The sequence below is a fragment of the Rhinoderma darwinii genome, chromosome 13, assembly GCF_050947455.1.
Source record: "Rhinoderma darwinii isolate aRhiDar2 chromosome 13, aRhiDar2.hap1, whole genome shotgun sequence".
Taxonomy (NCBI): Eukaryota; Metazoa; Chordata; class Amphibia; order Anura; family Rhinodermatidae; genus Rhinoderma; species Rhinoderma darwinii.
The window spans coordinates 16,970,404-16,983,399 of NC_134699.1; the positions used below are offsets into that span (position 1 = coordinate 16,970,404).

At 43.3% G+C, this 12,996-nt stretch overlaps 1 protein-coding gene across 7 annotated transcripts in view; it reads left to right on the plus strand.

Annotated features, from left to right (window-relative positions):
• LOC142665667 (myosin light chain kinase, smooth muscle-like) overlaps positions 1 to 12,996 on the plus strand; it is a 49,688-nt gene that overhangs the window by 14,396 nt on the left and 22,296 nt on the right. For 4 of the 7 annotated variants that reach the window (XM_075845393.1, XM_075845394.1, XM_075845397.1 and 1 more), the window contains 4 exons: positions 6,739 to 6,858; positions 7,753 to 7,920; positions 9,232 to 9,348; positions 11,245 to 11,385. In XM_075845393.1, the coding sequence (XP_075701508.1) occupies positions 6,739 to 6,858; positions 7,753 to 7,920; positions 9,232 to 9,348; positions 11,245 to 11,385 (546 nt within the window). Of the gene's footprint in view, positions 1 to 586; positions 826 to 6,183; positions 6,575 to 6,738; positions 6,859 to 7,752; positions 7,921 to 9,231; positions 9,349 to 11,244; positions 11,386 to 12,996 lie in introns of those variants that run through there. The other 3 variants (XM_075845396.1, XM_075845395.1, XM_075845392.1) reach the window with 3 other exon arrangements.

Genomic DNA, 12,996 nt, shown 5'->3' on the forward strand with positions numbered 1-12,996 from the left:
CGTGTGCCGTGCGCAATTTTCACGCACGCATTGACTTCAATGGGTGCGTGATGTGCGAAAAACGCTCAAGTATAGGACGTCGTGAGTTTTACGCAGCGGACACACATTGCATGAAAAACACGGAATGTCTGAACGGCCCCATTGACTTACATAGGTCCGTGCGACGCGCGTGATTTTCACGCTAGTATCACGGGTGTAAAATGCGCTCGTGTAAATAAGGCCTAAGGTAGAAATAACTGGTTCAATACGACATCCGAAAAAAACCCAGATCGGACGCTGAAGGTTGTGCGGGAGCCACTTGTGTGAATCCAATCTCTCATTGGAAACGTGTTCTTGGAAATGACTTTAAAATATTGGCAACTGTGCCAATTAGATATCGGTGTATCTGTCACTAGTTACCAGCGACCTGGCATTCACATGTGTACAAGGTCTAATCCGTTTATCGTTTTTATAACCCTGCGTGTATGAAACCATGTAATATCACCCTTGTTTTATCACAGAGGATGGTGTAGGGCTATGACAACATATGTAGCAGAGCTAGCCCCTGGGGATGAAGCTAGTGATTAGCTCAGCCCAGCTTCAGCTGCTGTGTGTACATTGATTGGTGGTGAGAGAGTTCCCAGTCGCTGTGCCCACATAACTAGTTCCTCAGAGAGTTGTAGTGACACTCCAGGCAGGCTCAATGAGACAGACAGGCAGGAGCTCTCCGCAATATGAGTTATACATCTACCCTGAGGATCCAGCTGGGGAAACCCCCCTTAAATGACAGTAAAGAGGGGGAACCAAAACCGTCAGAGAATGGCTGCAGAGGTCTACAGCACATAGGTATGTACTAGAGGAATTAACTACAAGAGATTTGCAGATGTAGCAGACTTTGTTGCAGGAAATGTTTTTTGCACTTCTATTTTTGTCAAATCTTTTGTCACTTTTTGCTGCTATACTAATCTAAAATAGCAAAAATTTCATCATCCTTTACCTAAGGAGCGTCATTTACTGCAGCGAACTCTGCTCCATCTGTATGGGCACAGTGAGGGGTTTATAGTGCATTAAATTGCTAAGACCGCTTTTAGGTTACATTCACTTGTGATGTTTGCAGCTGCCAGATGTGCCGTGTCAGTGAACGGATGAAATTGCCGTGTCAGTGAACGGATGAAATTCCCGTTCACAGCTTTAGTTTTTTGTTGTTGTAATTTTGTGGTGGTTTGTGTTTTGGTGCAGTTTTTAGATGTATTGTGAAGACTGTATCCTATATTATGTGTGTTTTTAGATCATTGTAAATGTGTCTAGAAAAAGCGGTGTGGATAAGAGATGGCAAAATACGCCAATTTTTACGAAAGGTTTGCTCCGTTTTTTAATAGGGTATAAGTTTAAATGTACACCAGCCGTAGGCAAGTGTAAGAGAAATGCTTCTTATAGGTCTTGTATGTTATGACAAATATACGTGCGCTATGTTGATAAATTTGGTACTGTTTTTGCCGACTACAATAATAACGCGACATTCGGTATAAATCTTCCTCCGGCTGTAGGTATACCAGTCGTGCTTGTGATTTCTGTGCCATTTGTGTAAAAATTGCCATCGTTTTTCCGCATAGTTTCTGCATTTGTATGACCAGTATAAAATCCCGCGTCTAATGAGGTTTCCTACAATAGACTAGTGAGTCTCATTTATCAGATCCGTCAAAAACAAAATGACCTTGTTGCCCATAGCAACCAATCACTGTACAGCTTTCATTTCTTAAACTGCTTGGGAAACAGAAAGCTGCACGGTGATTGGCTGCAATGGAGACCCAATATTGGAAATACCATAAATGTCTGATTGGTAGGGGTCCGAAAGCAGGGACCCTCCACAGTCTTAAGATTGGTGTAGTCCCAACAGTTGGATACTTCTTAACCTATCAGACATTTATGGCATATTTAGTCGATGTCCCATAGATGTCTATATATGATCTCACTATGTTTTTTCTACGGCTTCGTTCACATCTGGTCGGGACTCCGTTTATGGGCTCCGTCGAAGCTTTCTTTCAGGGGAACCCATGAATGGAAACCAAAGGTTTCTGTTTGCACCTCCATTGATTTCAATTTTGACGGATCCGGTGCAAATGGTTTCCATTTTTCCCCGTTGTTTAAGGGTTCCTTCGTTTTGACGGAATCAATGCCGTAGTCAACTGCGCTATTCATCCCGTCAAAACGACGGTAACCCTTACACAATGTTTACAAACGGAAACCATTTGCACCGCCTCCGTCACCATTGAAATCAATGGAGATGCAATGGGAAACCTATGGTTGGGTTCCCTTGACGGAAAGGTCAGACGGAACCCATAAACGGAGTCCCGACGCAGATGTGAACGAAGCCTAAGGCAGAGAGCATGTTAAACGTATTTTCTACCTTCAGTTAAGGGCAGGTTCACACCTGCGTTGGCGTTTCCCTTGTTCTGCTCTGTCCGAGGAGCAGAACAACGAAAATACCGGAAGCCGTGTTTCCGTTGTACGATGGACCCCACCGGCAGTCGACAGAACCCATTGACTTGAATGGATTCTCGTCGGGGTGTCTGTGGTATTACCGGAAACAATAGTGCAGCATCTGCGCTATTGTTTCTGGTATTTTCGGCCAGATCTACATTGGAGGTTCCTAACGGAACTTCCGCCACAAATGTGAATAGGCTCTTACTTTAACATTCTGATGCAGACGCGTCGTCCTGTATATTTTACTAAATCTGCTTCTTTGGTTCCTGACGTCTTTGTATAAGGATGTCATCAGGACGTTTTTACATTTCGCCTCCCGCTGATAATTGACGCCGGGAGTGTTTACTTTTTACTGTTTGTAAAGGAACCGTCTACCATAACAAGTATTTTACAGAAAGTTGTGGCCTCGGGGGTTATATTTATCCTGTACACCCCCCCCATCCCTTCCCCGACATACTCTATCTGATCCAGGGTTAGATATGACGGGAAAGACCTGAAATCTGAGCACTTTTCATATGGAAATGCTTTCTTGTGCTGTATACTCTAGATATTTCTATATCCGTGCTTTCATCCTCCGCTTTAGCTGACTTTGATTCTGGCATTTACTTTGGCAATTCTTGGTGGACTGTTGTCCAGCTTCTCAACTTTGGAGCAGCCATCGTCTTGTTTTTAATAACCCTCCTATGGGTGCAGTCCAGTACTGGCATAGCTGATCGCACTCATAGGGTGCAGTCACACACGGCAGATATTGTTGCAGAAATTTCTGCGGCTGAAAATCCGTTGCATTCATCTGATTGGAACTTGAAGAAATCCATACATCTGCTGCAGGAACTACTCCATTCATATGTGTGACTGCGCCCTATAAGTGCTGTCCGCTATGCATAGACCGAATGCCAGTACGGCCAAAATAAGTTCTGTATTGGGGTCCATTCACATGTTGAGGTGCGGTTATAAACCCATCAAAAAAGCACATGCGTTTATACCATTCACTGCAGGGAAAAAAACAACCACATCGAAAAAACGCATGCCGTTTTCGGATGCAGGTTTTCAATGCGGTTCTAACTGCAACGTGTGAATGGACTCTTATTCACACCTATAAACAGGCATATTTGTTTGTTTTTATAGAAGGGATGTGGGTTGGGGTTGCTATCAAACACTTCTGGTCATGCAAGGGGAAATAAAAAGTAGGTTGGCTTGAGAAAATCTAACACGTCTGATGCTACTTTGCCTGATACAATTTTGTGTATACAGCTCCTGTGCAGACCTATGTGACTCAATGGTTACGGACTACAAGCGAACTCTGCAGGATCCGACTATACGCAGTCATATGTTACTCCTTTTCATCTGTGCCCTCTCTGTCAACTGTCTGTAGGTTAGCAAAAAGGGGCAGAAAGAAAAGATTTGCACATGGCTGCAGGATCAGACCACACAGGGTTTGTTTGTAGTCTGACTCCTAGGTCTGCCCAGGACCTGTTCATACCAAACTGTATTTTATGGTATTTATTTTCTAAATCAAGACTATTTGCAAAGTTGCTTCCTTTTTATGTTGGATGCATATTATCTAAGTTGTTCATCTCCTGAGCAACTTGCATGTTTGCAAGAAAGAAGTTTGACAGAACACTGACCCCCCCCAAAAACCCCAGTATACTGGTCTGTAGTAAAGAGCCTTAATGCTGTTCCCTAAAATTCCTCAGAAGGTGTGTATGTGTGTGTATATATATATATATATACACATACTTCTAAGTCCACGGTACACTCTAGTTCTGCTTGATTGCACATATTGCTGAATTATTGGTGGTTGAATGGAGTCGTGTTCTTACTCATATTGTCAATATAATGAGATGCCTATCGTCCACCGAGCTCTGCTGGTTATTAGGAATTGTGGTCAGATGGTTTTTGTTTCCACCTTTTTTAGCCTCTACATAAAATACAGCTCGGAGAACAGGAATGCTTTGATCCCATGTATACTTTGTGTTCAGCTAGTCATCAAAGACATTTGATTTTCATCATTGGGTCCCATTGATTTGGACTGAATCTTGGCTGTAATTCAGGTTTATGGGGACAGTCTAACTCCGGGCTGGGAGAGGAGTAGGCAGTGGACGAAGGTGCCATTGGAGGGGCATTTTATGGTAGTAAATACTTGTTTGTTTTTTTTCCCTTTACCAATCAAAATGCTGAGGATTGGTTTGGAAAGGTGCATCAGGGACAATTAAACTATTGTCCATCCATCGGCTATTGTGCTGAATTTTCGGCCAGAGGGTGGCAGGACGCATTCTAAAACCCTAATGGATAGTCAAACCACTGGTATGACGATCTATTGATGTCTTCTGCCTACAGTTGATCCTACTCTGATGTATGTCGTTTTGTGCACTAAAGAGAATCCATCAATGTGTGATTCACAGGGGACCGAACCACAGAGTCCTCTGTATGGGCCACGGCTCTCAATGGGGCCGCATGGCAGTACCAGCCACACGTACAAATGAGCCGTTGTGGCTGCGGCCGTTTAGGCCGGGGGAACACCTATCCTTTGTAGTACTACTGATTGATTTTTAACTCTTGAGTGACAGCAGCAGTCCACAGTATTGCATTAAAGTCAATGTATTCATTGGGACTGCAGCTGTAGCTCAATAGTTAAAATCAATCAGTAGCGCTACAAAAAGTCTAGGTGTAGCCCTGGCCTTAGAGAGCATCACAGCGCCTTAGTTATACTGATCGTTGGGGATCAGACCCCCAACACATTTATGGCCCTATCCTAAGTTTAGGCCGTCCAGTCTTCTTTTTGACATAATCTGTAACCGTCTATTGTCTACGGGTCCCGGGTTTTCCAATCTCCTGCTAAAGAGAAATTTGATGGAATGTAATATTTACTCGGGAGTTTGGAGTAATTTGTCTTTTATTTTTTTTCCCCCATTGTCTTAATTTTGTGAGTCGGATCTTTGATGTCACATCTTGTCCGCCGATAAGGAATGGCAGGAAATTTTTTCTTAATGTTTGTTTTGAGAAAAATAAAAATATTTATGAAGGAAGTTCTATCAGTATGTGAATCTGAAATTCCTGTGACGATGTTGTACATAACAGTTCATGCTTTACAATGGGAAACGAGAACTTCTATATAAAATGGACGATAAATGTCATTCCTTTTCAAGTATTTTAAACAAATTTACATTTGCCGTAGATATAAAAAGCGGGCTTATTATAATGTTAAATTTATTTTGATATGGCGCTGTAAATCACAAAAGTCCAATATTATTCACATTAAGGCTGGGTTCACACGAGGTCATTACGTCCGTAATGGACGGAACGTATTTCGGCCGCAAGTCGTGGACCGAACAAAGTGCAGGGAGCCGGGCTCCTAGCATCATAGTAATGTACGACGCTAGGAGTCCCTGCCTCGCTGCAGGACAACTGTCCCGTACTGTGATCATGTTTTCGGTACGGGACAGTAGTTCCACGGAGAGGCAGGGACTCCTAGCGTCGTACATAACTATGATGCTTGGAGCCCGGCTCCCTGCACTGAGTTCGGTCTGGGACTTGCGGCCGAAAATACGTTCCGTCCATTACGGACGTAACGTGCTCGTGGAGTCGTGTGAACCCAGCCTAATTCTTCTGTCCATAGACCAGCTCCTTTTGTAGACCATTGAAATGTCTGATTCCGCATGCCAACGTGATACATAATTTCAATTTTTTAAAATATTTTTTTCTGTTTTCTCTTACTTCTAGACCTTAGAGAAGGTGAGGCTACACCCCTCTTGGACAGTAGATTATTGGCGCAGTCTGCCATCTATTATCATGTTTGCGGTCAGATTTTATTCAAGAGACCAAATACCAACTAACAATCTTAGACCCCCCCCATGCACCCGACCATAGAATTCATCCGTAATTGCAGACCCATTAATACTTATTGACCACGGGCACCTTCACATATATTTACGGGACGGTGTCCGGGCTGTAGAAAGCCGCCACAAAAAATAGGACATGGCTGTGCCCGAAATCTGCAGAATTAATCTGCTGCGTTTGGATTTTGGCATAAATGGCTGACTGAGCCAATTGGATGTTATAAAAGAATATGCGGTCGAGCCTACGGTGGGTAAAGAATACTGTATCTGATGAGGTTTGTTGGAAATATTTCTAGCAGTATTGGGCAGGGAGGTCGTACATCCGGGATAAAACGGGTTGTTTAGGCTTAGAAAAACATAGCCGAATTCTACAAAAACAGTGGCACACCAATGGTTTTTCAGCTTTTGTCATTTTTTTATTTTTATTTTCTTGCTATAGACGTGTTTTGTGGGTCTGTAGAGAAATCAAAGACTATGGTTTTACCTGGAGAACTACACATGAAATTGGAAAATAATTGGGAGAGCAATGTGGTGAAGACCGCCGAGGACGCTGAAAAAGGTATTGGATCTCTTCCTGCATTCATCCGCTGAATCTGTTTACTTTAGGCGCTGTTCACACCGTTTTTTGCAGGCAGAAGTAATCTGCCTCCGAATTCCTTCAGGAAATTTTGAGGCAGATTTTGACCTGGCTGCGCTTTTTTTATGGTGTTTTTCACCTACGGCTATTGAAGCTAATGCAAGGACTACGGGCAAAAAACGCTGCAAAGAACACTCGGAAACTAGTGCCGCAGGTTTTTTCTGCCTCAAATTGATTTCATTGGGAGGTCTGAAGCAGAACCGTGGCAAGAAAGTATTTTTTATTTTTTTCCCCCGCTACGTTTTGGATAGGGTTTTGGACTGTAAATTGCTGTGGATTTTCGTTGCAAATTGACACCAAAAGTCTTGCACCTGTTTTACAATCCTACACTACACAGCTTAGAATAGCTAAAATATTCAGAATGGCTTTCCAACTAATAAAATGCCTTACACAGAAATACTTGGGTTGTCACCATTGATACTCTGACTTTTAACATGAACACTTAGGGTATGTGCACACACACTAATTACGTCCGTAATTGACGGACGTATTTCGGCCGCAAGTACCGGACCGAACACAGTGCAGGGAGCCGGGCTCCTAGCATCATACTTATGTACGATGCTAGGAGTCGCAGCGAGGCAGGGACTCCTAGCATCGTACATAACTATGATGCTAGGAGCCTGGCTCCCTGCACTGAGTTCGGTCCGGTACTTGCGGCCGAAATACGTCCGTCAATTACGGACGTAATTAGTGTGTGTGCACATACCCTTATAATCGTTGTATCATCTGCCTGCTAAACCTATTGGTTGACTTAATGATGGCAGACCATATGTATGTGTCACGAGATGTGCGTCCTAACCTCCTTCTATATCTTAGTGTCTGAGATGAACGTGACCTCGGGAAAGATGCCCTGCAACCTCCAAGTGGTGAAAACCTCTGACAAATTCCTGACCGTCACGTTTGAGCTCTGCCCCCAGAATGGAGGTGAACTATGTGTGCGAAGAGTCAAGTCCCCGGTGCCAATCCTTACTACAGCCCCTAATGGTGAGAACTTTATAAATTGTCTCATGTTTTTGAAAAATGGGAGGATTTTAGGGCATGCTGCATAATTTAAAATTGTATTTCTAATTTTTTTAAAAGGGAAAATTTACTTTTTTTAAATATACTTTGACCTGCTCTACTATATTTCTACCAGAGTCTCCAATTCACTACAAAGAGACTGTAATGCGAATTAGCATGCTGCCCCTTTGCAGTGAATAAGAGATTCAAAGATCTCCAGAATACAAAGGACACGGCACCTTTGTTCCAGCGATCAATGATTGACATCGGATACAGATCCCCACTGATGACATGTTAGAGCTGTTTAAAGGGATTTCCCATAATCCATATTCCTCATCTATCTACAGGATGGGCTTACCTTGCTGTTCCTGGGAGCGCCATATGAATGTAGCTGTACTGCGCATGCTCAGCCAACGCTCCAATCATTTCTATGGGGCTGCCGAGCACTATCTTTGGCAGCCTCATAGTAATGAAAGGAGCAATGGTCGAGCATGTGCAGTACAGCTCTATTCCTATAGGACTCCCAGGAAAAGCAAGGTCAGCACGTTCTCGTGGTCGGACCCCCATCGATCATATATTTATCACCTATACTATATTTAGGGGATATATTTTTATTATGGAAATACCCCTTTAAGGTGAAACTTTTGCATACCCTATCCCTCATCTCTCTGCCCCTGTGTCCACTAATGCCATCATTTCAATGGGCACCATGTGATGTTCAATTTTACTGTCACAGGGGAAAATGATGCACTTATTGCCAGGTTTCCCCCGCAGATTACAGATGGGGAGTCCAAAGAGCAAGACACCCCTTATTTTCAGGGTAACTTTCCAAAAATAATGGAAAACCCAATGGTTCAGAAAACGAAGAGAACGCTGGTCTTTCCAGTTTGCTGGCTGGACTACAGTGAGAAGTGCAGGAAGAGAAGAGCTTTGACAGTGTTAACTTTTATTGTAACTAAAACTTTTTATTGGCACCATGTTCGTATTTTTCAGTGACTTCCAGAATGAAAATAAGGAACCTCATACGGTTTCTTTATTGTTATGGCTACAATGACCTCACCGGCAGCTTATGTCACTTGCTTTCTAGTCCTCTATATAATTGTTTGCTTTCCTCCTCGCCCTAAAAATCCCCCCCCCCTTAAGAATTTCCTTCCCTCAGGGCACACAGGTTAGCTTCAGATATACAAGCCCATGATGAGAGATACCTGATTGTCCCCGGCAATCTCTTATACTTCACTGGGAGCGCGGCACTTTACTCTCTGAAGTTTCAGGATTTGACCTCTAGCGGTTTTTCAGCTACCAGACGGCTGGTTAAAGACGGACCACTCCCTACTGTGCAAGAGGCAGCACCACCAGAAACCTGCCCTACTACTACCCGAGAGACTGAGAGGGTTAAAGCCGCAGCTACTAAAGGTAGTGTTTTATGTCTGTAGTTACTTTCTGTTTAGAAGTGAACTGGGGGGGGGGGGGGTGAAGTGCACCCGAAAATGCTGTAGTATAGTAATGGGATCTGGATTTATATGGTAACGGCCACATTATCTTTTATTTCTTTGGTGTTGAATTGAGATCACGGACCTGCGTCCCTGTACAAATCCACATAGGAAGTCTTGTGTGTGTTGCTTTTATAGCGCCAATTCCCCAGAGATATGGAGTCTCCACTAATTCCTTTTATACAACAATTGCAAATGTCCAACCTCTTGAATACCAAACGGGCAACCATTAAAACCATAATTATTCTTCACTTTCTATTTACTAGCAAAAAGGTAGAGAGATTGCAAAGGAGTCCTTCATTCTCCATCTTGTTGCTAGAAAGAAATCCTCTGTTACTTGTCTGCTGCACAGTTGATGGCAATCAATTGCTGTGAGTGACAGACTCCAGCGAACAATAGCTTTTTCTACTCCATCCGTACTAGTCCCAACATATATAGATGTGTTGCAACTCGCTATAAAAATTTTGCTCTAAGAACTCTCGGCAGATATATACTTCAAATAGAAAGTCAAAAATCCCAGCATATGCTGTACCTTCACCTGTTGGAGCAGCAGCAAACCTGCCACGTATCGGGGGTATCCACGGATCTATCATGCTGATCTATCGTCGCCCACCTGTTGTGTGAAAGTGTCTGTGTAGAAAAGATGTGTGAAATCATGATCTCATAGATATTCCACATACTGCCATTCTGTGCAGGCGGTGGGTGCGATAGATGCGGTGTCTCGGTCTATGACTGACATGAGCTAAATATCCAGCAAATGTAAAATCTATCAGTAATGCAATACGTTTTCCTTAACCCTTCTCTATTTTCAGTTTCATTTATATTTACTATACGAATGAAGATAATAATCGCCGGTGGGAAACAGTCAACAGGCAGGGTAATTGCTCCTGACAGATCTTATTAGGCTATGTTCACACTGGCATGGAGTACAGTTGTCAGTTTTCCTGTTTTTTTTTTAATGGCAAGAATAGCGTAGTCTGCAGCGCTACTCTTGCCGTGGAAACCAAACCCACAGCAAACCTGTCGGAAACCTAATAGACCCCATTACAAGTCCATAGGATCCTTCAAGATTGGTTGGGATCTTTATGAAAACGACTCCTTTTAACCATGACTGTAGTGTGAACAGAGCCTAACTGCATTATTTTTTTATTCAGTTAGCTCATTAACCTAGCTCATTTAGGGTGTATGCACATGGTGCGACTCTGCCGCGCGGCTAAATGCCGCACCGAAATACAAATCGCAGCAAATTGCAGTTAAAAATTCATGTTTTTTCTGTGAGGTTTTCGGCCACACGGCAAAACCGCGCCGTGTGAATACACCCTTAATACATGATTGCCACAGAAAAGCTGGGTTCATGTTGCCGCCAAAGTGATGTCGCGGTGCAGGCAAAACCACGCCGACATAAGGTTTTGCAGCAAATCGGCACGGTTTTCAAATTTATAGTTGATGGCTGTGCGTATTTTCAGGTAAACGTCCGCTTTACCACACATCGATAAACAATCAATTTGAAAACAACGCCAATTTGCAGCAAAACAGTCGGCGTGGTTTTGGCCACATCTCAGCCATGATGTGTGAATCCCACCCAAATATCCATTATCTGCGTTGGCTATACATGTGTTAATAAGCGAGATGTAAGGGGAATAGTCAATCTGTACCATAGATCATTCAAAATAGCCCATCGTGCGAAATAGAGATCTGTCAACTGCAGCTTGTGGACTGTTTCCAAGCATCAATATTTTGCATGAAGATTATAAATGAGGCGTTCGTGCTGGTTATGAATACAGTCACAATTGAGGTTTTTTTCGTCCTATTTTGTCAGTTTGGGAAAACCGAGAAAGAGAAGGAAAGCGAGCGTCTTCTACTGCACTGGAATCCCCTCACAAGAAGAGCAGCCTCAGTAAATATCGGTCTGTGTCCTTCAGCTCTGACTCTGAGCCCACTCCCACCAGTCCATCTAAAGGTAAGCACTTATAGTTAGGCTACATTCACACAGGGCGGATACACTGCATAAAAGTACACCGCGTATCCGCTCTGGTCGCCACGGAATTACGGCCGGAAAACTGCACCACAACTAATTCCGTCCGAAAAACTGCACCAAATCGTGGTGCAGTTTTTCGTCCGGAATGTCCAATGCAGAAAACTGCACGTAGAAGAAAGTTTCGTACTTGCGTAGCCATGGCAACACGTCCTACAGCCCGGCCTCTTGGGATTAGATTTCATCCCATGTGACCGGTGCAACCTGTGATTGGCTTCAGCAGTCACATGGGATGCAACGTCATCCCAAGAGACCGGCCTGGACGAGGAAGCACAGAATTTTTTTTAACTTTTTTTTTACGGAGTTGAATTTTTGTGGTGGAATAGCACCGCAAAAATCGCAACATCTGCTATTTGTTGCGGGTTTTACCTGCCCATTAATTCAACTAGGAAAACCTGCAATAAAAAAGCAGTGATTACGCAAATACAATTGAACGGATTAAAAAAACGAACCACAGGTTAATGTCTCAGCATTTTTTTTCCGTTTATCGTTTACGCAGCGTGTGGATCAGATTTGTTCACATTTCAACCACTCTGCTGCTACGAAATCCATTTGGGAAAATCCACAGTATTTACGCTATGTGTGAACCCGGCCTAAATGTAAAGGGGTATGGAGGGTTTACTGTAAGTAATACATGGACAGAAAGGGAGAACAGGCAAGATTTATAGGAACCGGATGTACTCCTACTAATTCCAGTGACGTACAAAATACACCTTGCAAGGTTGTAAGTATAAAAGATAACACAAAAAGCTCATCAATAGCCAACCCTCTATTTTTGGGGTTATACAGTACCAATTTTGACTGGTTTATTGGCTTTATTATTGAAATCGAGTAGTACTGCTTCTAGAACGCTCTTCACTTCAGCCACTGCTCTCTGGCCTCAGGTGTCCGCATGTCACACAGCGCAGTTTCGAAGACATTGGTAAAGCGCTGTTCCTGCTCTGGGACGCTGGTGCTGGCAACTATGAGCACTGGCTTTCTCTTACGGGGGCACTGGATTGTGGCTTGTGGTCTTCTGGGGGCACTCCACATAGTGTATAGTGTACAGAGCCTTTATTCTGGTTGTATGCAGCTTCTTCAGGTTCTCATCGGTATAAGATAGAGAAACCTAAGCTCTATGGAATAGGGCTTGGGGAGTCAAGATTAGGGTGAATAGTACTTAGAGGTGTTCTCCTGGCTTTTTTTTATTTTATTTTTTTTTTTATTTTTTTTTTAAATGACAGCCTATCCTTAGGATAGGCCATCAATATCAGATCGGTGGGGGTTCGACTCCTGACATCCCCACCGATCAGCTGACTGAAGTGTTTACCAGGCACAACACCATACACAACCATGGCAGCTGTGACTGGGATTACAGCTCCGTCCCATTCACTTGCCTGTAAACTGCCATCATTCAGCTGATCGGTGGGGGTGCCAGGAGTCGGACCCCCACCGATCTGATAAGTGGATCATCATCTGGAAGGCTTGCTTAGTGAAAGTACTATAATGAAGTGGATGTAAAATTATAATTGTCTTGTGATTCCTATGCTATAGAGA